General features: G+C 39.2%; 1 protein-coding gene across 1 annotated transcript; it reads left to right on the top strand.

Moving 5' to 3' along the window:
• Positions 1-516: 516 nt before the first annotated feature.
• CIP2A (cellular inhibitor of PP2A) lies at positions 517-26,994 on the top strand. Its single transcript, XM_035116262.3, has 21 exons — positions 517-1,035; positions 2,908-3,055; positions 4,912-5,024; positions 5,868-5,962; positions 7,354-7,450; positions 8,503-8,625; positions 8,897-9,042; positions 10,518-10,593; positions 11,395-11,619; positions 12,595-12,754; positions 13,552-13,693; positions 16,289-16,388; positions 17,261-17,379; positions 17,544-17,736; positions 18,837-18,911; positions 19,004-19,114; positions 19,481-19,677; positions 21,367-21,480; positions 23,369-23,451; positions 24,319-24,458; positions 25,564-26,994. The coding sequence occupies exons 1-21, from the start codon at positions 934-936 to the stop codon at positions 25,732-25,734; spliced, it is 2,730 nt and encodes a 909-aa protein (XP_034972153.2). The 5' UTR covers positions 517-933; the 3' UTR covers positions 25,735-26,994.

Genomic DNA, 26,994 nt, shown 5'->3' on the forward strand with positions numbered 1-26,994 from the left:
TGTCAACAACAAATTGTTGTTTTTTGTGTTGAATATATGCTATATGGTCATTTATGGACCTACTAGGTATCTAAAGCCATTTGTACATAACAAATAGGAGGCTACACAACAGAAAACACTGTTGCTGTGTGTAGGTTTTGTTTTTTATCTTATATTTTGGAAATGTACATCCAGTGCTTTTTTTTTCCTTTAATATTTTTGGGGCCTCCCAAGAGAGTGCAGGAGAGCCACAGAGCAGCATCCTATCTTGATGCAAACACACAAACCAAATTGGCAGGACACACGCACGCACAATAGGAAACGGGCCAGTTCGCCGCTGCTCGTTGCGATGTCTGTACAGCCACGATTCTTCCTCGGCTATTATCTTTTATTTCCTATCGGACAGCTGCGCCCACCCCGGACCAGCGCGCATCCGCCACGAGAGCTCCCACACGAGGAGAAAAGCCGCACCTCACGAGCAGCCACAGGACAAAAATAGCGCCGCTTGTGACCCTTTCCTCCCAGCGTGCACCGGGGCAAGGACTGCTTCTCTCTCTCGCTCGCCCTGGTTCCCACAGAGCTGCTGCTGCTACCGTACTACGCAGCAGAGGCTTCGCCACAGGGCGCGAAAGAAGCAAGTTATATCCGCGGGCGGATATAACTCTGCCCCGGCCGCCCACTCCGTCTAGCATCGATTTATAGGCTACGGGGGGGGGGGGTGTCTCGTTCTATTCTTTTGTTGTCCTCGTTCCTCTCCCCCTTCCCCCTTTCGACGAGAGGACTTCAACGGCTTTCCTCTCCAACCTCCCGGCATGCACCGGGGCTTCCGGCTTGCGCCGGGGACTCCTCCTCGCGTCAAAATGGCGGCCAAGGCGCCAAATACGATTTTCTGACGGCGGGGTTTGAGGCGCTGCGAGGAAAAAGGTCCGCGGCGGCAGCTGGACCGCCAGCGCTATGGACGCGCCGGCTTGTATGAAGTCGCTGCTCCTCGCGGCTTCCCAGTACCGGGCTGCGCGGACCCCGCCCAACGCAGCGCTGCTGCAGCGGAGTCTGGAGGTGAGAGCAGCCGAGCGGACCTGCTCCGTGTGCGGCTTACCGTCTCTCGGCTCGGCTGGTCGCGGGTGCCTGGCCGGGATTTGACGCAAGCGCTTCTTCTGTGCGGCTGGGAATGCCCCCTTTCCTGTGGGATTTCTGTTTTTAGGAATGTTCTCTCGAAAGCAAAACAATAGCAGCAGCAGCAGCAACACAAACAAACCCCGATGCGCACAGCGAAAAAGTGCCTTGCAAATAAAGCGGCCGAGGCAAACTTCACCTGTGCAAACTTCACCTGGCAGTAAGCCCTATTTGGAGATCGCGGGGACCTAGAGTGCAATTTTCTACATTATGTGAAAAAGTGAGAGGTAGGGGTGGAGATTGGAAGCGGGGAGGGGAAATACACCCCCGTTTGATTTCTACTGGTTCCTTAGCTGACAGGCATATAAAAATGGAAAGCTTAATGCTGTGTGGCACTGCTGTTAAAGCAGGGATGGGGTCCCAGTGTCCCTCCAGGCAAAGCTGAATTCCCACATATGAGGGCTATAATGGTACCTCATAAAGAGCGTATGATTCTGAAACCCCTTAACTCAGGATCTCATCACGGGATTTTTCTTTTATTTATTGCACTTTATTTTATAGCTTGCTGTATTCCATGGACTTGGAATAGCTTACATAATTCCCCCCCCAAAATGTTAAAAGCCCTGATCTGTGGGATTCACAATCTGAACCTGGTCACACACTGTGGTCGACTATGGAGACTGCTCTGTGTCCTTTCTGTTTCAGAGGTATGGAAGGTGGTTACAGGGGAGAGGACAACCAAACTTATGGAACTTAATCTCTACTGAGGCTCCCTTGGATTCTGAAATAAATCTATACAGTACAGGCAATTTACACAGCGGTTACGTTCCAAAGCACCACACATTTAAGTGAAATTGCATATATTGCATGGTCACACACATCAAACACGTCTAATATGTTTGCTGCCTGTATACACTTGTATTAAAAAAGGCATTCAGAATCAACTGATTCGCGAAATTTTGTTTAGGTGCTAGTTCTGATTGCTTTGGCTTTCTGATTTGTTTATTTTATATTGCTTTACAAACCTCTCTTGATGTTCAGAAAGGTGGAGGAGATAAATCTAAAATAGGAAACATCAATATTCATTATTTATCTGAACTACATTTTGTTTAATTGTAACCTTGACCCACTATGGAAGAAGGTGCTTATCCATAGGCCTTTGGCAGTTCTTGTAGCACTGGAGCCTATATTGCCTATTTTCAGTTGGAAGCCACTTGGTTAGTTTTTTTAATTAATTAAAATGCATAGAACAAGTCTGAAAATTGTAGTTAATAAGTCTGTGTCGAATTTCCACCAGCTCCCCAATTCTGTCTGCATACAGTATTCAAGTTAGAATTCTTGCAGATCTTCTACCTTTAGCCACTCCTCAAAAGCCCCAATTTTGTAAGCATCTAGGTTGAAGTGTTCTTCTGAGGGTGCATTCACAAGGACACACAAGCATTTTGTTCAACTGTCATACTTTCGGAAGATGCTGTTAACATGTTATCTAGCTCTGGTGTGTTTTTACTACTCAGAGGTCTTTTTAGAAGTATGGTAAACACATAACATATAGTAAGCTTTTGTTTATGTATTTGATTATGTACTTATTTCAAAGAATGGTCTTTGAAAAGAATGGCTCCACTCTAAATTACCGTAAGACCTGTTAAGTTCTATTGATTTTTGCAAGAGAAAGTTAAGGATATTATGTCTTTGAACTCACTTTCAATGAAGTGAATAGTTTACTTAGCTTTGTGGAATACTGCTGTGTATTCACTAGAGTTCTACCGTACTATTTAGCTTCAGTTAGTAGTTACCCTATTAAATATATTTTTCCAGGTCATCTCGGGATTGAAGCTGACAAGATTTTTTGCATCGAACCAGATTTTACCAAGTGAATGTCTATGCTGCTTAGTGGAACTCATTGAAGATCCAAATACAAGCCCCCAGTTAACCCTGAATGTCCTAGGCTTGCTCTCTCAACTGGGTAAGCCTTAAATACATTTGAGTCGCATATCCTGAGCTGTTTAATGCTTTATCGGTCAAGATACTTCATAATTACAGATAAAATGTAGTGTAAAACTTATGATTGGCTCTGATTTCTTGCATACTTTTGTATATAACTTACTCAGACATCACACTAAAATGTAATGTTTGAGTGTTCTGATCGTCATAACCAAGATTTCTTGGGTGGTTGTTTTTTTAAAAAATATTTTTTAAATATTAATTTATTGCTTTTGTACAGCTCATGAATACAACAACTTAGTTATTGTAAGAAAAGCAGGAATACAAAATCAGTGTCTGAACTTAGTAATGCATTGGATGAGGTCAATAAACAATCCTAACAAGATGGATGTGGATGGGTAATACTTGGAGTCTAGGAAATTGGTATTCACTTGCTCTGGATTGGGAGCAGGTACACAGGGTGGGAGTACTCCTTGATCCATCATTGTCACTTGATATTGCCTGGAGTGCCTTTTATTACCTATGGCTGGTTCATCACCTGTGACAAGATAGCTTTGCCATGCTGATCGCCACTCTATTAGCCTGGTTGGAGTTCTATAATGCGTTGGGGCTGCCCTTTTAAGAGTATATGGAAGTGCATAACTCAGCTGCTAGAATTTTGACAGGTTTAACCAGAGCTGTTCATATTTCACCTATTTTGAAAGATCTACATTGTTTTCTTATCTGCTTCCAAGTCCAATTAAAGATGCTGTTGCTTAACCTTGTAAGAATTGGAACCCACATTCTGGAGTGCTTTCTTCCGTACCAGCATCCCCATGTCTTATCTTCTGGAGAGGCTCTGCTCCAAGTACCCTCTCTAGTAGAAGTATGTTCCACAAGGAGAAGGCTCTTTTTTCAATGGTGCCACAACTTTGGAATGGCCTCCTTACAGTGGCATGGCTGGCACGGAAATTACAAGCTTTGGTGCTAGTTGAAAACCTTCCTCTTTCACCAAGCATTTTAAATTTTAGGTGACATTTGGAATTGTGCTGTGTTTGATCTTTTATTTTATTTTATTTTACTTTGTTTTGTTTATTTTTACATTGTATTTATAAGTTGTTTTGAATTAATTCTATTCACACTTTTGTACCGGTATACTTACACAATAAGGGACACAGGCGGCGCTGTGGGTTAAACCACAGAGCCTAGGGCTTGCCATTCAGAAGGTCGGCGGTTCGAATCCCCACGACGGAGTGAGCTCCTGTTGCTCAGTCCCTGCTCCTGCCAACCTAGCAGTTCAAAAGCACGTCAAAGTGCAAGTAGATAAATAGGTACCACTCCGGCGGGAAGGTAAACAGTGTTTTCGTGTGCTGCTCTGGTTCGCTAGAAGAGGCTTAGTCATGCCGGCCACATGACCTGGAAGCTGTACGCCGGCTCCCTCGGCCAGTAAAGGGAGATGAGCACCGCAACCCCAGAGTCATCCACGACTGGACCTAATAGTCAGGGGCCCCTTTACCTTTATACTTACACAAACTTTTGATGAATGGTTAAAAAATATTTTTAAATAAATGGGATGGTGATTTTAATTGCAGATATGCCAGACTTTGGGGAAATATGTTAACTGGCCTTTTGTTTTAAGATGGAAATTTACTTGTTTCCAGTGTGTAAGACTAGATCTATAGAAGCAACTAGCATTTTTTCTTAATTTGCTTAATTAAGTTACTTTATATCCCAGCACATTTCAGGAAAATCTAAAAAATAGGTTCAAAGACTCTTTATTAAAATATAATTAGCTGTTGGATGGAAATTTTGCTTTAATAACTTTCTGAAATACTTTCGAATTGCCTTTGTTCTAGAAATGTTGCTTCTAGTGATTATGTGTATCTGTTTATATTTTAGTTTTAGATAATGAGATCAGAGAAGCCCTTCTGAATACTTACAATTTGTGTAGTGTCCTGGCAGGTGTGATTCATCGAAGTTCTATCAATGCTCTTGATCCAGTATTATTACAGGTAACATAATGTAATGCTTAATAGTTCATATAGTGGGAATTCTTTTTTGTAAATAATGTAAAGCTTTAAAATTATTAGATATAAGCAAGCAAGTGGGTGAGAGAGGCCAGCCAGTCCACCAGCCCTTGCAGTTGGACGGACAAGTGGGAGGCCAGGCAGGCTCTGTGCTGGCCTTTCTTGTGATTGCTGAGTGCAATTCCTGCCTGGGAGCTGAGTGTCCAGTGCCAAAGGGGAGCCTTTCCAGCATGCAGGCCTGGCAGCCCCTGCTGCTGCCACTGCAGCCTCCCAAGGTAAGGTGCTGGCCTCACGTTCACCTTTGGCCAGTCTCTGTTGATCTACTTAGGCTGAGGGCACCCTCTTCCCAGGCCCCTGGCAGGTGGCATGAGGAGGTACCTCTCTTTGGGGTTGGAGCGGGCAGCTCAGAGACCAGGAGCGGCTGCCTGGAGGACTCCCAAGGAGAGGGGAGAGGAGAGGAGGCTAAGGGAACACTTCAAAAGCGAGGGTATTCAAAAAAAAGGGTGAGAGGCTGCCAGCTCTGAAGTCAAGGGGTGACATATTTGGGCCCCTGAGTCCCACAGGGGTGCCACAGAATGAATGTAGATGGTCAAGGGAGCTGTGGACTCAAAAACTGTGCCTTAACCTACTGATTACTTGTATAAACTGAATTTTTAGAAGACTATTAATCATCAAGGAGAAATGATTTTAATAGTTTTGAAATAGTATATTGTCTAGTTCCTAATCTGAAAATGGAATGCAATGGCTCTAATACAAATAAATACTTTCCTAATATCTAGAAAGTTATATCTTTTAGTTGTATCATAATTTGTTTTTTCCCCCCTCAAGAGTATTCAACTGCTGCAGAAATTGACCTACAATGCAAGAGTATTCTATAGCAGTACTAATGTTGATGACTTAATTTCATTTCTTATGCATCATATGTAAGTACCTCATAGGATTAAATCTTACTCAGTAAGGCTACAGTTGTATACTTGCTCATCTTGGAGTAAATCCTGCTGAGCTGTTTTCAGGGAGGTAGTTAAGGCATTGGGGCAGCAAGGGAGAAAGGGCAGGTGCATTTTAAGGAACAGAAGACTGTTAGACTGAGGATGATAGAACAGGACGACCAAAGATTTTCCAGCAGAGGTGTATTCATAGAATCATAGAATTGTAGAGTTGGAAGGGACCACGAGGGTCATATAGTCCAACCCCCTGGAACACAGGAAACATTTGCCCAACATGGGGCGCACATCCACAACTCTGAGATTAAAAGTCTCATGCTCTACCGACTGAGTTAGGAGATGGGAAGATGGGACAGAGGTAGTGTTGGTGGGTAGATCTGAACTTGCAATAAGCAAGCAAAGAGAGATTAAACTCCCTTCCCTCCTCTCCACTTCCCAGGTGGTTTCATAGAATCATAAAATCATAGAATCTTAAGAGTTGGAAGGGACCCAAGGGTCATCTAGTCCAACCCCCTGCAATGCAGGAATCTCAGTTTAAGCATCAATGACAGATGGCCATCCAACCTCTGCTCAAAAACCTCCAAGGAAGGAGAGTCCTATGCAGATATTTGTCATACCCACTCCTGTTTAGTTTCACCACCATCCATTCTAATGACTGCTCCGTTAATCCAACTTGCATAATCACTACAGAGGTAGGTGGCAAGATTGGCAATCTCTTCTATTGTTCCCAGGCGTCCACAAGGAATTATTTGGATCATTTCTTTCTCAAACACACCTGTTTAGTTTCAGAGGAGTGTTTAATTGGCCACCTTCAGGTCAGTCTCTAAAATGCACTAAAATAAAAGTAGCATATGTATTTGGGCAGGGGAATAAGACATATAAATTTTGTTTTCAGTAAAAATAATAAAGATAATTACACTTGGGTTTTCATTCTCCTTAGTGGCTTCTCTTCTGCAAGAAGTGCTAAGTCCTACCACTAAAGTCATTATGACACCAACAGCTGTATGTGGGTGGGCAGGCTGATATGTGTTTTGAACGGCTTATGCTGTAATCCTGTACACACTAACCTTGGAGTATGTCCTGTTAAACTCAGTGGAGCTTATTTTTGTAGGATTGCACTCTGTGCGTAATTATAAAGTGAGCAGCACATAGTTTAATAAATGATAGATATAAGCATACAACAATTTCAATACAGTGATTTACTTGTGTTCTGCATGTGGGATCATTCTACTGATTTGGATAACAAAGTGAAAGTTGATCTGAGGGGATAATGATTAACTTGAAGGAATCAGTTTTATAAGAAATGAAGTATGGAATTGTAATAAACATGTTAACAAAGTAGATTGCTTTATAATGGGCTTTTATTTTAGTCAGTCTACAGAAGATGAGTTAACAATACCATGCCTAGGACTTATGGCAAATCTGTGTCGACACAATCTATCCATTCAAGCACATATTAAGTCATTGGTAAGAAACTTTCTTTATTGAAATCTTTTTGAAGACAGGGGAAGTCTAATCATTTGAGTGTGTGAAACTTTAAGTGAGCAAGTGGGAGTTGATTATTTCTCTTGATCTAATATAGCAGATGAGCACAACCATTATCTCCAAAGAACATGGAAGAAATTAGAATTTCAAGAAATGGCTTGGTTAAACTGGGGAAATTTCCTTCTGTATTTACATATTTAGCAGAGATGGTAAATACATTTCCTGTGTACCTTCAAAACTACAGGACTATAGTCTCATGTTAATGAGCCCAGAGAAAATGATTACACTAATGTAATGCAGGAAAAAAGTCGAGAATGAGGACTTTCCACACCACTTTTGGATATGACTCGTCTAGCTTTTGATTATTTTAACAAACACTAGATCTAATTTTGGCAAAGTTCATCGGTAAAGGTGTTTTATATAGATTTCATATTTCCTCATTTTTTCTCCCTTTAGCTATGCTAATATTTCTGAAATCCAAGGACTGGGCAAATCCTCAAAAAATACCCTTCACTTCTCAGTGAACACTAACATTTTGCAATCTTTCACAAATGTATATGAATCTCATTGATTTCAGTGGAAATTTGCATATAAATAACTTCAGAGATGAAGTGTAAACATTTATTTTCTTGAGTTGGCCATCCTGGATCTCTACTGTCTTTCACACTCTAAAGGTTTCTAAACATCATTCCAAAGTAACATTAAAATAAAACATTAATGCATTATTGGTTCCAATGGATATTGGTGAAATGACATGTACATTCCATGGGAAAGCAATCTTTTAATTAATAATCTAGTGAAATGGTAAGGAATAGAACAGGCATCCCCAAACTGCGGCCCTCCAGATGTTTTGGCCTACAGCTCCCATGATCCCTAGCTAAGAGGACCAGTGGTCAGGGATGATGGGAATTGTAGTCCAAAACATCTGGAGGGCTGAAGTTTGGGGATGTCTGGAATAGAATATATTGACTTAGGCAGCAACAGGTTACACTCAAATGCAACTTTTTCTAGCAATGTTTTTTCTTCTCTACTAGACAAATGTGAAGAGTTTCTATCGTACTCTGATCAGTTTCTTGGCCCACAGTAGTTTAACAATGGTTGTATTCGCACTTTCAATATTGTCAAGTCTTACATTAAATGAAGAAGTTGGAGAAAAGGTAAGGACGTGTTCTTTTCTTCTTCTTTTAAAGAAATAGCTTCTACTTCAGGCATGTTAATCTTGCCGATAATAATATTTGTGGCAGGATGTGGAATTACACCAGCAACCTGTGCAAATCAAGTAATGCAGGCCTGTTCTACTAACTATGCATATCTTTTATAATTCAATTGAATTCTATTTATTGCTATCATATTTCAGATTTATAGGTTTGCATTGATATAACTGGGTGTGTGATGGTTCATTATTTTAAATCAGGGCTCTTTGTTTAGCTTTTCCATTCCAGAAATATTCATCAGACTTTCCAGTTAATATTCAACATTCTTGTGAATGGTGATGGAACACTAACAAGAAAGTACTCTGTTGATCTTCTAATGGATCTCCTGAAAAATCCCAAGATTGCAGTTTATCTTACCAAGTATGTCTTCAAAATAAACCTACCTACAAATATCTTTTGGGGGCTCTCTGTTATTGTTCCTTAATTTGTGTGTTCGTTTTTGAACATTTTTCTGTCCTAAGCTCTGTAATCATGTGGCTTTAAATGTGACAGAAGCTAAGTTTTCTACTTCACAGTCTTTCCTGTAGCCCTTTGTGCATATCTGTCTATGGTGAGAAGACTGGGATTATAGGCATCCCAATGTCAGGCAAGAGGCAGGCTGGACTTTTCTCTTGAGCACTTTTACCTGTGGTGCTTCTAAATTTCAAAGTACAGTAAAAGATTATGACGGCTGCTGTTTCATTCAGCACCATTTTAGAAGATGTATTCCCTTCTGTTTGTGAAACAGCTGTGGTATCTTAAGGCCTGCAGAGTGGACATTTTCAATAATCATGCCCTTAGATGTCATTTCTCCCTCCTGCCACTGAGAAAAGCGAAAGATCTGTAGATTATCCAGCTGCCTGACATTTTTGGTGTTAGCATCCATTTTATTACCAGGATGAAGTGTCAAGAAATATCTTTATTTCCCTTCCACCAGACCAGAATATAATTTTATATCACTCTTGCCCATTCAACACATGTGGAATGTACTTAGCTTTGCCTACATTGTTATCACCTGCTAGATCTGAAATTTCACCATAATGGAATAAACAGAAAATGAAATTATGCTGCTTTTCTTTCCTATAATGCTGTAATCAACAGCACATCTCCAGCTGTATTCCAAGAGCAGCAGAATCTAATTTTCAGAATAGATATTTGAAACGTGTATGGTTTCCTGAATGGAAAGCAAATAGGTTCTCAGTATTCATACTGGCATGTTTTGCTGAGAGAGAAGTTCCATTTGACTCCTCTCCTAGTGTTTCTGTTCAAAGTGGTCCTTACGTTGAAATTTTAAGAAGTGGTGTCTGCATTTGTTTGCTTCCCCCACCCCATTCTCCACCCCTTTTTCCTTTTGTATAACGTCTTTCAGTTTGTAAGCCTGTAGGCAGGGATACCTTGTTTTTATTGATCTTATATAAGTCTTTTTGGCTGAAGAGCAAGAAAAAATTGCTTAAATGACATCTGTGCATAGGACCGTCATATTTGCATTAGGTTCTATGTCTTGCTTAATTAGAATTGCCTTAACAACATGTAAGAATTTGAACTTTATTTTATGTGCTATGAATTAGACATTGGGATTGACACCCAGACTCAAAAACACTTGTTTGATAATATTGATTTATAGCATTGATATGCTGTGTTTGGGCTATTTTTACTCTTCTAGTTGGTGTATTAGCCCTTGTAGCCAGTCTTTACTGGCACCACTTACTGTGACTCATTGACATTCTTCAATAGTTAAAGCTACACTATTTAAACTAAAAATGAATTATGAGCAATACTCAAGAAATCCTTCTTTTGAATGTTGAGCAATGTCTCCAAAATGTATTTCAACATTTTTTTTCCTTTTAACAATGTAGATATGAACATTTTACCTCCTGCGTCACTCAGGTATTGGGTCTCCTTCATGGAAGGGATTCTGATTCTTCAGCAAAGGTACTTTACAGCTAAATATCTTTATAGTGATACGCCTTAACAGAATCCAGATACTGAGCATTCTTACATCCATCCTTAACTTTAAGTAAATGCATTGAAATATGGTGAAATACACTAATGTTGATACCTACATATTTTGGGCAGCTAGGCTTGTATGGATCATGCTGTGCTTACTATTACAGTAAGATTAAACTTTACTTACAAGCCAAGTAAACCACAATGAATGAGTGTGTGTATTCAAATAAAACAGTTTGCAGAATAGATTGCGACACACACACACACACACACACACACACACACACACACATGATATTAACTCAGATCTTATATTTTCCACATCATATGTGGAAATAAGCAGATCTTTTCTAAATTGTGTAGAAACTTACATCCTTGTGTGGGGAAAATGTGTGTGTTTGAACTGTGGCTGTGAGATTTATGCTCTGTTGGGTTCCTTCATATTTTGTGAATGCTATTTCCACCATGCTTTTATATAAGATCTCCCTATACAGGCACTGACTGACCGTAGGACTGAGGAAAACCACATGCTTTACATGCAGAAAGTTCAGGCTCTGACATCTCCTTTTAAAGTATCCCTGAGGGCAGGAGCGAGAGAACTGTAAACGTTTGGCATTTGCAGGCTGAATGGATCAGTGGTGTGTTTCCAGTATAATACAGACTTGTATATAGGAGGTCAGATTTTTGGCAGGTCCTTTGCAGTTGTAACATGGGTAAAACAAGCAGTTCATTTGTGAGATGAAACTTTCCATTCCTGTAATCTGAAAGATATTCATTTCTGCTTAGGTGTTGGAGTTGCTACTTTCCTTCTGTTCGGTAACGGAACTCCGTCACATCTTGCGTCAGGCAATATTGGAGCCAAATAAGGCAAGCTGTGGGAGCACAAGACTTGCAACTCGATCTAAGCCCTCAGAGCCATCTGTCCTCTTAGTACATTGGTCAAACCAACCTCTGGAAGCATCCGAAAACTGCTCAGCTCTTGTGTTAGAGCTGTTCAGGGAGATATTTGAGGTACCGACTTCTTTTACAATTGGCTTCAAATGTCTTCTCAGCCAGCCAGTCCATTCAATATGAAAATGAGGCACTTGCTGCAGACTCATAGCTGTGGCACACACATCCCAACCAGAAACAACTTGCTTCACTTCTAGCCTTGTCATTTGGTAATACTGTATCGTTAAGCCCTTAGCTAGTTTTGTTACTGGCAACTGTATATGAAAATAGCAAATGAAGCCAATGCAAAAATAGTTCTTATATTTTATAAATAATATCGCAAAAGGTTCGTATTTAACTTTTTAAAAATATACATGTTGCCTTTTGGCCACTTCATTAGGTTATTGCTAGCCATTTGCATGTTTTTGCAAATCAACTTGAATGGAAATTTGGGGTAAACTACCTCTATCTAGTGTTTGAGGGGGCAGTCTTTACACCTGGTGTTCTGTAGGTATATTTGCCTCACCTTGGCTCAGGGTGATTTTATGAGTAGCCAGGTTAGGACTCCTCTGCATCAGTGAAGGAAGTGAAGTCTGATGTTTCTCCCCATGGAGTGGAAAGGGACAGTATGGAAGGCTCAGAGGTAGAAGAATTGTTTTTAAAGGAAGAGGGAGAAGATGTACATGGATCCTCCAGCCTTTCTTTTCCCTTGATCTTAAGCCTCTGCTTCACAAGGCTTATGCACATTGTAATAAAATGTCTGCCACCTATAGTTTTTGCAAGTTCTTAAGCTTACAGTATAAATACCAACAGTAGTGCACTTGCCACTGTGAAATACTGTATTGTAATTAAGTTTCATCAGATTGGACTGGAATATGTTTCAGAATCTATCTTCTGTGAGAAAAAAAACTAATAATGGGAATGGTATGTTTCATGGACCTTGGTATGTTTCATGGACCTTGAGATGAAGACTGAGTGGCTTTGGATTTGAGGAGAGGGTAGTATATATTATTGGTTACCTGAGTGCCAACAAGGTATGTCATTCTTCTACTACAGGATGTTATTGATACAGGGTGCAGTGCTGCAGCTGAACGCTTTGTGGATCTTCTTCTTCCTGTTCTTCTTGACCATATTCATTTGCCGGATCATGTCTTAGAAGACCTGTTGGCAAAGAAGAAGTGTGAAAGAATGATCGGCGCTGTTGATATCTTGAGAAATATCCTTGATCTACGTTCTTTGTTGTGATCATAAGCTTACCATAAAACTATACTCAGTAGTCTGTAAAATAGATGAAATACATTTGATTTAAATAATACCTGTACTTTAAACCCAAGACTTTGGGTAAACAGGCAAACTACAGAAAATATTGGTCTTAAAATGGTTCAGGATAAAATATGGTGTCTATGCATTATATTTTGTAACAGGAATACAATGTAATGGTTAAAAGGGACTTTAGAAAGGTGGTACATATCTGAACAGTGTTTGTTAAAGGCTGCTTTATAGTTTACACAACAGATGCATTTTCTGCACAAAGCTAGCATTTGTCATGACAAACATAAGTGTGAAGAGTCATATGCCTAAATATGTGAAGGGGCTGTTCAGAAATCAAACAGTTGCACTTCTTGAGCATGTATTCTGTGTGTTTACACATTTTCCCTTCATGCACTGGATTTTTATTATAGAAAATGTACATCCAGAAAAGTATGTACCAAAGAGTCCCCAGAATTTCATGTGTGCATAATGATTATATGATCAGAGTTTTCTGGAATTTAGACAGAAATCAAGACCAATTAGATTAGCTTAGAGCTGCAAATTTCTGTTTGGCTTTTAATACACATACACTTATCCAGTCTCTAAATTGCTGAAAAGTAATTTAAGGAATAGCATCAGCCCTCACGGACACTACTTGGAGACTCCTAGTAAAGTACAAATTTTCTCCTGCTAAATATTTCCTTCTGTAAAAAAATAATAATTATTTGTTCATTAGTCAGATTTATCCTTAACAGAACCTACCGCTTTGTGCAGAAGATACGCTAAAAATGCATGTTACTAAGGCTCTAACAGCTAACAAATGTACATCTTTAATTGAATACCACTTCACATGCAGTGGGATTGACTTTGGCTTTGGGGCAAAGGTAACGGACTCTGAACTGAGGTAAGCACATTTTGTTTAAAAAACCCTGGACCCAATCCCTTAGGTTCAATCTTCTTAAGGATACACTTACATTATCTTTCTTTAGGGGAAAAATAGCCCGAACATACAGATTTTGTTCATTTACAACACCAAGCCACATGTAAGCTACAACAAGCTTGAGCAAAGCCTGGTTCATGCGGTCAAGTTCTGCAACATTTAGTTTCACTTTCTGCAAATCTTGACTGCTCATGTCCTGCAAACAGCAGGCCATGTTTTAAAACAAACTGAAATAAACTTGAAAAGAAACCAGTTTCAAACCCTGAGGTATGTAGCTGACTTTTAAAAACCATTTATTTAATAAAATACAACCAGCCAGGATCCACTGAAAGTAAAAGTAAACACTGGCAGAAGGCCTGGCTGCATGAGAGGGGGAAGTGAGCATGCCCAATGGCTTAACACTGACAGTGGTTGGTTGAGCCCCAGCAGCTGGCAAAATATCCTTGAAATTCAAGGCCTTCATTTTAATTACAATATTCTGAAGTTTCTATTTATATGGATATGCATTTGAAAGGAATAAAGGTGTTGTGTTCAAGTTTTCCATTTATACATAATTTTAAGCAGGCAAATAGGGTGGGGTGGGGGAATGTTGTAAGCATCATCACAGTAATACTGTGTCACAGCAGGCCTCTTTCAATTAAGAAAAGAACTCCAAGACATCTCAGTATGCAAGGCAGATTGACTATTACATATGCAATGTTTGATTTAAGCTCCAAGGGCAAAAGCTATGCAAATGAAAGACCCAGTGTCAGAGCAAAGAGCAGTGTAAGATATAAATAGCTGTTCCAAAGTTTCTTCACAAAAGAAAATCTGTTTGTTACTTCATTGGTTGGTTTTTTGTTTTTTGTTTTGTTTTTGCATTTCAGTTTTAAAAAACAAACTCAAAAGTAGTTTTATTTTAAAAAAATATTTTATTGTTACAAAATTGTACACACACAAATCATAAAACATGACTAAGAAAAAATGGCGGGGTGGGGGAGATACGAAACATTATTTTACAGTACATAATAATGAGGTGATAACAGTAAACCAGTGAAATGAACTTAGAGAACACAGAGTATTAGGAGTGAGCTAATGAGAACTGCCTGCTTATCTATGCCATATTGCAAAATATGTTGCAAGTATTTCTTATATCTGAGTTGTTTGATTTGTATACAATAAACCCACAGTTTACACAGGGATTACTTTCCAGCAATCATGCCTAAAGCCAAAATCTCATATAGTCAAAACCCATTGGTTTCAGTGGCAGGTGGGGTTGCCAAAGCCTTTTTCCTGGACACCCACCCACTTTTTATTTTTTGCCAAGCACATAAAGCTGAATACAATACAGTATAAAAATAATCTTGTTTTTTTCTTTCTCCTTTTGGCACCATGAATTTTTGCAACAGCTTGCCCATTATGGCCTTCTGGCGGTTCTTTCGCTACGAGAAGCCAAGTTACAGGGAACTTCTCGGTAGTGGCACCCACCCTGTGGAATGCCCTCCCACCAGAGGTCAAAGAGAACAACAATTACCAGACCTTCAGAAGGCATCTCAAGGCAGCCCTGTTTAGGGAAGCTTTTAATGTTTGATGGATTTCTGTATTTTAATATTTTGTTGGAAGCTGCCCAGAGTGGCTGGGGGAACCCAGCCAGATGGGCAGGGTATAAATAATAAATTATTATATTATTATGGCTGTTTGCCTGACTATAATATACCAGTACAGTGGATGCTTGGGTTGCGAATGTGATCCATGTGGGAGGCACGTTCACAACCCACAGCGCCGCATCTGCGCACGTGCAGGTCGCAATTCAGCACTTCTGCGCATGCGCAAAGCACAATCTAGTGCTTCTGTGCATGTGCAAGCGCCGAAACCTGGAACTAACCTGTTCCGGGACTCCTGGGTTTGGCGCGGTGCACAATCCGAAAACGCACAACCTGAAGCGGCCGTAACCCAAAGTATGACTGTAATCAATATTCATTAATTGCAAGGATTCCCAAGTTCTGGCTATAACTCTTTTAGCTGCTGTTAATAAATGTGTTCTTAATTCCTTGCTTCTTACTTGGTCCATATCTAAAGTAATGCTTTATTTGGTTTGTCTGAGCTGTAATCTGAGATATCTCTTTTTAAAACTTCCTTCTAAAATTGTTCTATTTGTGAACATTCCCAACACATATGTTAGTATGTACCTAATTTGCCATCCTCTCCAACATAACAGAACAATTGGGTCCTTTTATTGGATGACATCAATTCTACCATATGGCTAGGTTTGCTTGCTTCATATGTGGTTTTAATAATTCTAATCACTTTTTTTATTTGTCAGCTGGGCAGAACTCTGCAGTGCAGCCAATCACAGTGGGGTTCACTGTCAGTGTTGTTGATCAATGAGGTCCATTTGCAAAGGAATAATCTGAAGCTCTTAAAGCGTCTAATTGTTCCTTTGAAGACATGTCCTTATCTGCCCCATATCATATGTCAGGTTTGGGGTAAGTGGCTGCAGTGTGTAGATGTGACATGCTACTCATTGCTGAAATTTATGGTGTACAATAACTTTTCTTTTAATTATCACCTTTTTTTCAGCAAGCTTGCTGCTGATGCAATCTTAAAAACACTGGATCTTATGAGCAAGCTTAAGCAGCTGGTTTCTAACATGGAAGTCAACTTTTACAAAGTTCTTCAGGTAAGGTTTACTTGATCATTTAAATGCCTGTTAAGATAGACAGTGTACATGATTGTGCTCATTCTGTGGTAGTGACTAACGGTATCCACAGACAACATACTCGCTGCCATTCTTCAAATACGTACCTTTTCCATCATAGCCAGATTGCAATTTAGTCACACCTTTTAAAGAAGTACATGGCATGGCAGTGTTTTGAATCCAAAGGTGCCTTGTATGCATAGAAATGGCCTCTACCTCCAAACTCTCCCAATTCCCTGCTTTCATCTGTCCTGTTCTAAAGGATCACTTAACCTTTAGGAGCTTTTGTGGGTGCAAGAGGGGAGGGGCCAGGAAAGCCCCACTGTATAAGTGGAGTTTTGCTCACACTTCACTTGATTCAACATAATTGTTCCAATTTAACTTTAGTGCAGTTTCATTTTTAGAAGAGTATTGCCTATAGCACGGGGTATGCTTTTATTTATTTATTTAATAGATCTCAGGGCAGTTTACAACATAAAAATACAAGATATAAACACAAGACATATAATAAAACGAAGGACAAAAAAATCCCATAAACCAATAACCCCTCCCACAGAAACATTTTAAAGGGTCTGGGGTGTTAATCAGCCAAAGGTCTGGTTGCAGAGTGTAGTTGTACAGTGACAGCATTTGAGATCTTCCAATAGAATTGAGCAGATCTGATACTTTCCACATCTTCTGCTTCAAATCAAAATATCCCAGAGGAGGCATTAAAGGTTGAATGAAAGAATGCTTCATTAAGAATGCAACAGATAAAGTGAACGTGTTTATCACTTGTTTTTTCTTCTTGTGTAATATTTGTCTAGCTGCTTAAAATAATTGCTTATCTGCACTCACAAGTGGTTTGTGTCTAGGACCAACGTTTGGTTACACCTTTGGCTTTTGCTTTAACATCAGACCACAGAGAGCAAGTGCAGGCAGGACTTAGAATTCTGTTTGAAGCAGCACCATTGCCAGATTTTCCTGCCATAGAGTGAGTATCTTATTTTTCATCTTTTTAAAATATTGTCTTATGTTAAAAGTTTACTTTGGCCTTTTCTGTTAGTTCTTGATCCTGCTTCATAAAAAAAGCTCTTTAAATTTTACTTGCAATTCCTTCCTGCTGATTTAATCTTATATGTTTTTTTTTTAATATAGGCTTGGTGAAAGTATTGCGGCCAATAACTCTTACAGGCAACAGGAAGCAGAGCATACATCTAAAAGGAACCACATGCAAGCATCCATTACCTGTGTTAACCCAATGAAATGCTCTGCTGCTGGTGCTCCAAATGACGATGTTGCAACTTTCAACATTCAGGACCTGATACAGAAACTCCAGTCTAGCCTGGAGGTTAATGACTTTAAGATACATAATCTTTTGAATAAAAGCAGCTTTGTCCTGGCATATGTAAAAGGCAAAACAGTCTGTTCCAATCTGATTTTTCAGGCTTCTATAGAAAGCTTTGCACAAAGGCATGATAGAGACAGTAGAAGCCCAAACTGTTACAAAGCAGTAGGTTCCATATGGGATCTGAACCCACAATGACCAGGGATTAGGCCATGCTCCACTGAACTCAATAAAGCCTATTGGCAAGTAGATTAAGTACATAACGTGTAACAGGACACTTCTGAACAGAAGCGTTCTAGATAGAGTCACTTGAAATGAATGTGTGTTCTGTAGCAGCCATCAGTATGTCACGTAAACTAAAATACTGTGGGCGGTATTCACCTAATGAGTCCCAGCAGCAGAAGCCCTGCACAAAGACTTTGACTTTCGCAACAGGGCTCCCCCCGCCCACAACCCCCCACCAAAATTGGCCTTGGTGGTAGGGCATTAGGAGAACACCTGGAACAATGCAGAGGGGGAATTGTTCCATTTCGCAAGCTGAATTGCTTGCACTAAGCAAATCTTCATCATAGTGTGACTCTGAATTCCATGATAATTTTGTTTGAAGTGTAAATTGCTTAAGATCATGGAGAATTAGTTTAATGAAATGTCAGTATATTTATATTCTGTTCTATCAAAAGTTTATTGTATTAACCAAAGGCCATAACAATCCCAACCACCACAATTTTCCACACTGAAAATTATAACATACTGTATACAATAATTACATAAAATAAGTGATCAATGATTTGAAGAAAGGCAGTCAGAATTTATAAAAAATAGTCTGTTGGCTTATACCTGGCTTAACCTCTGTTACACCTCTGAATCTCCTGCACAACTTATTGCAAGACTGTCTCTTGCAGCCAGAGCATAAAGCACCAATATATTTATATGGATTCTATATAAATCCTTTAACAATTTATATTATTGTTTTGTTAATACAGGAATGATAATCAATGTTATCTGCCAATATAGTAGTCATTTTTGGTTGCTTTTGTTGAGCTTTTCATTTGTCCAAGTAGGAAAAGTTCTGTCATAGCTTATGCTATTAACATTTTCCACAGGTGAAAGAATCAGCCACTGATGTAAGGGTGTCCGACATAATGGATGTGTATGAGCAGAAACTCTCTGCATTAGCAGTGAGTACATGTTTAATATGCACAATTTTTCATAAGATTGCTTTGTCCATACCTGTATTTCAATTTACTTTTGTTTCTGGTTTCTCTTGTAGTCCAAAGAAACTAGATTGCAAGACCTTTTGGAAGCAAAGGCTTTAGCACTTGCTCAAGCTGATAGACTTATTGCCCAGTACCGTTGCCAGAGAGCTCAAGCTGAGTCAGAGGTAGGTAAAACAAACATTTGCACAAGAATTAATTTGCTGTCTGATCATAGCTACCAGTGCAAGCTTGTTGTACATCAGTATGCCTTGTTTTTGAAAACCAGGCTACACTTACTTGGGTGGAATAAATACTGGTACTGTATTAAATTTTTACATAACGGCAATCCTTTTGCAGTCCACAATACTTGAGGTTTCTAAAGCCTTAAAATTTTAACATTTATCCAGTTTAAGAATAGCTTGGTGCCCTTTGGAAGTTACTGATGGAATGTAGACTTCTCATTGACCAGACCGTGTTCCTTAAGTGAGCTATGGAATGGAGCAGTAAACATAAGTCACTAGTGAAATACATTCTCCTTGTCTTTCCAAAAGGCTAGAACACTTGCTGCAATGTTGAAGGAAACTGAACGAAAAAATGAAGAACTTGAGTCATTGTTGAAAGCACAGCAAGTAGAATCTGAACGGGCACAGAGTGATATTGAACAACTCTTTGAACACAATAGGAAGCTACAGACAATAGCCGAGGAACATGAGATACTGAAAAGATCTTCCATTGACCTTCTTCAAAAGTAAGATGTTAAGCTACCATGAAAAATGTGTAAAGCAAAGCAGCAACAACCGCAAGACATACCGTGTTTCTCATATTATAAGACACGTCTTATATTTATTTTTTCCTCAAAAAAACACACTATGGCTTATTTTCAAGGGATGTCTTATTTTTTTCCTCCTCCTCCTGCCGCGGCCAGCATTGCTGCTGCTCCTATCACTATGTCTTATTTTCGGGGTATGGCTTATATTCCTTGAATGCTTAAAAATCCTGCTATGGCTTATTTTATGGGGATGCCTTAAAATATGAGAAACAGGGTACCCCCAAAATAAGATGTACTGGGGTATTGTTAGTGGTGGGAGCAGGTCTGCATGGCGCTTCTGCAGCGCGCGCCTAGCCGAGTCCCGACTGAGCGGGACCCGGCAAGGGCAGCAGCGCGCACCGCACCGAGCCCCGACCCAGCAAAACTCTCTGAAAGCTTAATACCAGTAAAAAATAAAAAAAACTTAACAAAAAAAAATAAGACATCCCCTGAAAATAAGCCGTGGTGTGTTTTTTGGAGGAAAAATAAATATAAGACAATGTCTTATTTTGTGAGAAACACGGTACACACTTTTTGTCCTTGGCTGGTCAGGCTGAACACCTGAACAGGACTTGTCAAAAGCAGGTTTTTGTGTTGACACTTGGGCACAGCTACCAGAAAATAAACTAGTCCTTGGTGGTGAATTTGGAATATGTAAGCAATAACAATCAGATGCACAAGTAATGATGGGGGAGGGGACACCTGGCTTGACAGCAGCACATAAAGGATCTACGGTAGGGGTTAGCAGACCACAGGCTTAACACAAGTCAACAGTGTGATAAAGCAGCAAAAAGCCTAAGACAATTCTAGACTGCATCAACAGAAGTAGAGTGTCCAGATCAAAGGAAGTAATAGTACCACTCTATTCTGCTTTGGTCAGTCCCTATCTGGAGTACTGTGTCCACTTCTGGGCATCGTACTTTAAAAGGGACATTGGCAAGCTGAAACCTGTGCAAAAGAGGGTGCCCATAATGATCAAGAGTCTGGAAACCAAGCCTTATGAGGAATGGTTAAGGGAGTTGGGCATGTTTAGCCTGGAGAAGAGAAGCTGAGAGGTGATATAATAGTCATCTTTGAATATCTGAAGGGCTGTCACATGGAGGATAGAGCAAGTTTGCATTCTGCTGCTGCAGAGGGTGGGACCTGAGCCAATTCTTTCAAATTGCCAGAAATGAGATTCTGACTGAACATTAATAAGAACTTTCCTTCATTGGAGGCTTTTAATCAGAGGTTGGTTGGATGGCCATCTGTTAGGGGTTCTTTAGCTATGATTCTTGCATTGCAGAGGGTTGAACTAGATGACACTTTCAACTACAATTCTATGATTTTTTTCCTACTGTGCAAGGTTCCTTATTGCTATATCTACATGGAAAATTAGCCCTCTTCAGATGGAAAATTAGCAGTACAGTAGTTCTCTAGGCCATCAATTGCCTTTTAGTGTAACCGCTAAAATAAGTCCTGATCACAGATTTCAAATGTTTGAAATCTGTCCACATCACACCTGTCAACACACCTGTGAACAAGTCCAGTAATTTTGAAAGTAGGAATGTTGGCACATGTTACCAGAACACGTTTAGGGAAACTGCTTCAAATTAATTATGTTTAATAATAATATTTTTCTCTTTTTAGGCATGAAACCATTGAAAAACAATATAATGAACTGCAGCTAATGTGTAATTCACTGAATAAACAACTTGAGACCATTAAAAGGCAGAATGAATCTCTCAAGCAACAGAACGACAAGTAAGTTTGGTTCTTACCTTAAGTTAAAAGGATGCTATGTTTCAATGAAAACCTTCATTTTTAATCAAAACTGCTTCAAGTGGGTTTTTTTTTAACATACTTGGAAATATTCTGAAGTGTATTGTGATTTGTTTGCAGTTTTTCAAAGGTTTTGTGTGCTGCCTTTCCATGCACAGAACAATCATGAAGATGATAATCAAGCAGGTTCATATAGTTGCGTAGTAAAAGTGAAACTATTGTTTATGGCTTTTGTGGGTTTGGGGTTTTTTTTTTAATTAAGCTTAATCTCTAGTGTAATTCTTTGCAGATCATTCTGAATCTGTGTCAAATGCACAACTTGAAGTTGTTTGACACTTCTGACCAAGACTTTCAACTTCACACTTCATCCATTTCCCACATTCACAAAAGCTTTCAAAACTGTGGAAGGGCAAGAATGTTTCATTTTCCTTCTGACTATATTTATATACGAATAGATAAAAATTAATACAGTTCTTCCAACAAACTCAACAATGCAAGATAGTCCAGTTGTCTTTAGAACTGCATAAAATAAAATGATTTAGCTTCTGAGTACTGCGAACCGAAGGAAACTTGCAAACTGGGACATTCCTGTCCGCTCCTCGTCTGCTCCTCGTCTTTCTGGGGGCCCCTCCTGAACAGCGTGGAATGGAGTACTGAGGGGGGGGGGAGGGAGATGGTTGAGCATGGTTCACCATGGAAAGCTAGCATACAAACAAAACTGTTGATGATGGTTTGGGTCTACAGCATTAGAGATACAATTATGCTGGAAATCAGAATAGTGCATTACAGGCACACACACACCCCACTTGTGTGCTACCATATACGCTTGGCACTGGGAAAAAGTTAAAGAATTAAATTCAAACCCAGAAATGGCTGGAGACAGTTGGAAAGTCCTTGTGGCTCGCAAGGAGACCCTCCTGTGAGCGTGGAGAAGAGACTGGAGGCATAGCTGTTGCATGCAGTATAGCACAGCAGCTTTCTCACACGTCTTCCAGCCAGTCCCAGAGCTTCAATTCCAGTTGTGGATATTTTTTGGAGAGAAAGCAGCTGAGAGGGCATTTAGAGGGTACTTCCCCTCTATGTGATTTTCACTTATGCACATGGGTCGCTCGAATGTAAACCCACTTTGGGAATTTTGTGTAATAGTTTCGTAAATAGGATGCAATGGCTGAAAATCAGGTATACCTTCACCTCTCCATTCTAAGGCAGCAAATTCACATTGTTTCATCTCTGTATCTGATAAATTATATATATTTCCTGGCTCCTATCCAAACAAACGAGAATTGAAACCATGTGTTCATATAGGTATCTCAGAATTAGACTCATTTAACATTTTCTTAAATGGTTTTTGGGTGGGAAATGCCAGTTGACGTTCATGGTGGTGATGGATAGGAGAAAGCCTTGTTCTTGTTTTCAGTTAAATAGATAAGATCTGTGGTTATGTTGTGTGAGTTTCAAATACATAGTCTTTGAATGTTAAGTAAGATATATATTTAAAAAATCAATCTACAGGGATGTTGTAAGTACAATTAAATAAAAAATAGTATCGCCACTGTTTTCACATGGGAATTTCTGATGTTAGGTATGTTGTTTGCAAATGTCTGTGGTGGGTGTTTTGTTTTGCTTGTACTTTGCTTTATGTCCCTTTTCTGCAATTGACAATATGGAGGAATATTATTTGGCTTACAATAGATACATGGAAATAATGAAATGCAGGAATAACGTTGAAAAATTCATTTGACTTTCTTAGCTAATCACTCTGAATGATAGGTAAATGTTGCTGTAATATGACACTAATGATAAGGGGAGTGATTTTCTTACCTTTCTTCCATTGGAAGATCTTTAATGTTTGTACCCTTCCATTTTTCAGAACTGTCAGTCAGTTGCTAGAAACAGAAGAGCATAGAAAAGAATTGCACAAACATTTGCAAGAGAAAGATGGGAAAATATCAAGTAAGTTAGTTCTGACTTCTATAATAGCTTCACCAGGAGTCTAGTTTTATAGACAAAACCTGGAACATGTTTTTCTCCAGCTATGCTACATTCAAACCATCTTTAAATACACAGACGTACCTCTTATTTCAATAGATTGGGTGATCCTATCATTTTTGCTTTGGAGTTTGCAATTACAGCTCTGTAGCACTGTGATACTTTACCCAATTTCCTTTGCTCGCTCTGGGATTTGCTGATGTTTGAAGAACAGCATGTTCTCTCATTTAGACCCAGATTCAAACTCTCAAAATAGACCACCAAATATGCAAGTGTAGCATGCCTCTAATGGCTCATGGGTATTTACTTTGGGAAACTCCCATTAATCATCACAGTCACCTTATTGATGCACAGTCACAAGCACAGGTTTGTACAGATGTCACAACCACTTTCTTCATTTGGCCTGAGAACAATACATCCCTGCTCACGGTCTACGAAACAGCAGTAACCATTGTGGTGCTGGTTTACTGGTCATAAGGTGGTCATGTTGTAGCTACAGTAACCTGTTAGATGGAAGCAACTTCCATTGTGTGTTCAGAGTAAATTGTGTTTGTTTAAAAAAGCACAGGTGACACATTTTTTAAAAAAAAGCTAAATATACTTTAATGGGGGAAAGCTCTAGGTTACCCCTTTGAACTCAGTTGTCTCAACTGAAAGATGTATATCTGCTTAGGCAGGCAATCACTTAACTCTGGAGCACAAACTATTAGCATTTGCTCAGTAGATGGCACTGTGGTGTAACTTTCAGTGGTCAGTGGTCGCTTTAGAGAAGTTTTGTAATTTGGCAAAAAGAAAAACCCAAACTTCTTTCTTTCATAAATTCTTCAAAAGGTTTGCAACAGAAGGTAAAGATTCAGGAAGAAAAACTTAAAGCCAGGCAGAAGGAAAAATCAGATATGGAGGAGACTGTAGACATCCTTAGAAAGGAATTGAGTAAAACGGAACAGGCAAGAAAAGAATTGAGCATTAAGGTAAGCTTTCTGCTGGAGTTTGTCATATTTGGAAAAATTCTAATGGTATCAGGGAATTAGTCACTACTGTTGCAAATAAATATTTCTGTCTAAGTGGAGTAGGTGGTGGCTGCAATGCTGTTTTTGCTTACCTGGGAGTAAACCTCGTTGAACTCAGTAAGACGAGCTTCTGCATAGTCATATTTAGGATGGAAGGATTGAGGTGTTGGGAAACTGGTGGTCCAGAAGTTGTGGGTTACCATTCCCATCATCCCTGACCATTAGCCATGCTGGCTGAGGCTGATGGGAAATGCAGTTTATCATTGAGCCTTCTGTGTGGAGCAATGGTGTTTCCCATTCTGAACCCACAGTGTAAAAATAATAAGGCCTTACTATTCTTATAGTGGGGAGGGACAGTAATACAACCTTTAGTTGAACATATTCTACTAAATCTTCCTCAACTCGCTGGCCAATGAATCGCCAAAACCTTCTGTCTTGCAATTGTGTTCCCTGCGGTGTACATTCTGTCACTCTCCTACCAAGTCCACTGCATCCTCGGCTTTCTGAACTCTCTTTCCTGTTCATGGCACTGTACACCCTTGTTTGCAATCCACTGATAAATATGCACACCTTCTTGTCAGCATCATCTGACAGTCAATTTCGTCACTAATTCTGGTCACATGAGGCACGTCTCGTGTTCTCCAGCTTTTCCCTCATCTCATGTGGAATCCGCTGAGTATGGTGTTTTTTCTGACCAGCAATTTATTGTTTGCCCTGGACTTGCAACCACCAGCTGTTACCAGACTCTTTCTGAAGCATCACACTGTTCTCTCTGCACTATGATTCATAAATTATTTCCTACTTCCATCGTGCAACAGTCTCTAGGGCAGTTGTTACCCCAAAATATAATTAGCATGAACTATGGTTTCCAAAAACTCATCTCAAAACTTGGTTTGATTCCAATTTTCTGTCCAGTCAATTTTCTGGATTGTCCATTTAGATACCAAACCAATAAAGTTTCCTTAACTGTTCTTTGTTCTGATGTATGGATTCACCCAATTTACTAGATAGCAAATATGTATTTTAGAGAAATATGATTGAATAGTATCTTAATATATGTCTTTAGGCATCTTCCTTGGAAGTTCAGAAGTCACAGCTAGAAGGACGACTGGAAGAAAAGGAAGCTTTAGTCAAAGTCCAGCAAGAAGAGCTAAACAAACATTCTCATATGATAGCAATGATACATAGCTTAAGTGGTGGCAAACTAAATGCAGAGGCTGTGAATCTCAGTTTATAGAATTTGGTTATCTGGCGCTGCGTTTCACAGGCCAGCCAAAACTTAATGCAAGTCTCAAGTATTGTTACATAAAGAAGAAAGAAAAAAACTTTTTACTGGATGCAAACTAACTTCTGCTCATGTTGACACAAACGTCCACGTAGCAACCAGCTGCTGTGGGGGGCCTTGTTTCCTGATTTTGAAATAAATTATTTGAGATAATTTTGATACACATACTGTCACTGATAATAAGAGTTGGGTTAGGGTAGGTGATGCTGCACTTTTAGGCAAATTTCCAAGGATGAATTTTTGCCTGTTTTAAAACCCATGTATATAAAGCCCAATTGACTAACATATACACCCAGAAATTAGAAGGAAAATGCATAAAACCTTGAAAGTATATTATGACTTAGGTGTTTAAAGTAATGCATAGATTTTAAGTTACTACAATGTATTCAATGAATTGTGAAAACAGAAATGTCCTAGTCCTATTAGCATGTGGCTCCAAAATGCTGGATTATTAATCTAGGAATTAGTAAATATGTGAGTATGTATATTAAGCTTTGTTTTATTTTCCAGTGCTAAATGTTATTTAGTTCCGCTCACCACTTTTCAATTCTTTAGATTTCTGAAAATATTTGTCATTTTTGTCTAGAGATCACGCTTGGTTGTTGTTAATTTTTCTTCATATAATTCATATAATTCCTCTCTACACTTCAGAATATTTATGTAGCTGTATTTTGCTCCATTAGAAATTATATATTTTAAAGTACTACCTGAATATTTTTTAATATAGTCATATTTTGCTACATTAAGAAAAAGTTTACATTTCCAAGCACTGCCTGAGTATTTTTAAAGTAATTAATGGGAATACAGTATACATTTTATATGTAACTTAGGATGTGAAATCACAGGCATGTATTTTGCTAAAATATACTACATTGTATGTCCCTTATGTATTTTAATAAAAGATCCAATGATATTCGGAGACATTTAAATTCTGAAACTCCATTTGTACTAATGCCACATAAAGTACAGTGATAGTTAGCCAAAAATGTCAGCAAATACATTTAAACTGTAAGCTCCTGTCACTGTGTATTAATCTTCTGCTTAACTGTACACCCTGTACAGTTTCCAAAAACTGCATCTATTGTTTTCATCTCCGTAGTGGCTTTTGCCATTTTTATAAAATATTTATTATAGGGTTATATTTGTCCTTTTGTAAGTTTGTTTTAAATGTTGTCTTTTGTCTCTGGTAAGGGAAATAAAAAATTATTTGGA

The sequence above is a fragment of the Zootoca vivipara genome, chromosome 4 (assembly GCF_965207765.1).
Source record: "Zootoca vivipara chromosome 4, rZooViv2.hap1.1, whole genome shotgun sequence".
NCBI lineage: Eukaryota > Metazoa > Chordata > Lepidosauria > Squamata > Lacertidae > Zootoca > Zootoca vivipara.

What these genes read in the sequence shown, in the direction of transcription:
- CIP2A (XM_035116262.3), top strand. Translation starts at nt 934, where the DNA reads ATGGACGCGCCGGCTTGTATGAAGTCGCTGCTCCTCGCGGCTTCCCAG. An exon ending in AGGCTTGCTCTCTCAACTGG is followed by an intron (nt 3,056 to 4,911) that starts GTAAGCCTTAAA and finishes TTTATATTTTAG; the next exon opens with TTTTAGATAATGAGATCAGA. An exon ending in ATGAAGAAGTTGGAGAAAAG is followed by an intron (nt 8,626 to 8,896) that starts GTAAGGACGTGT and finishes CTCTTTGTTTAG; the next exon opens with CTTTTCCATTCCAGAAATAT.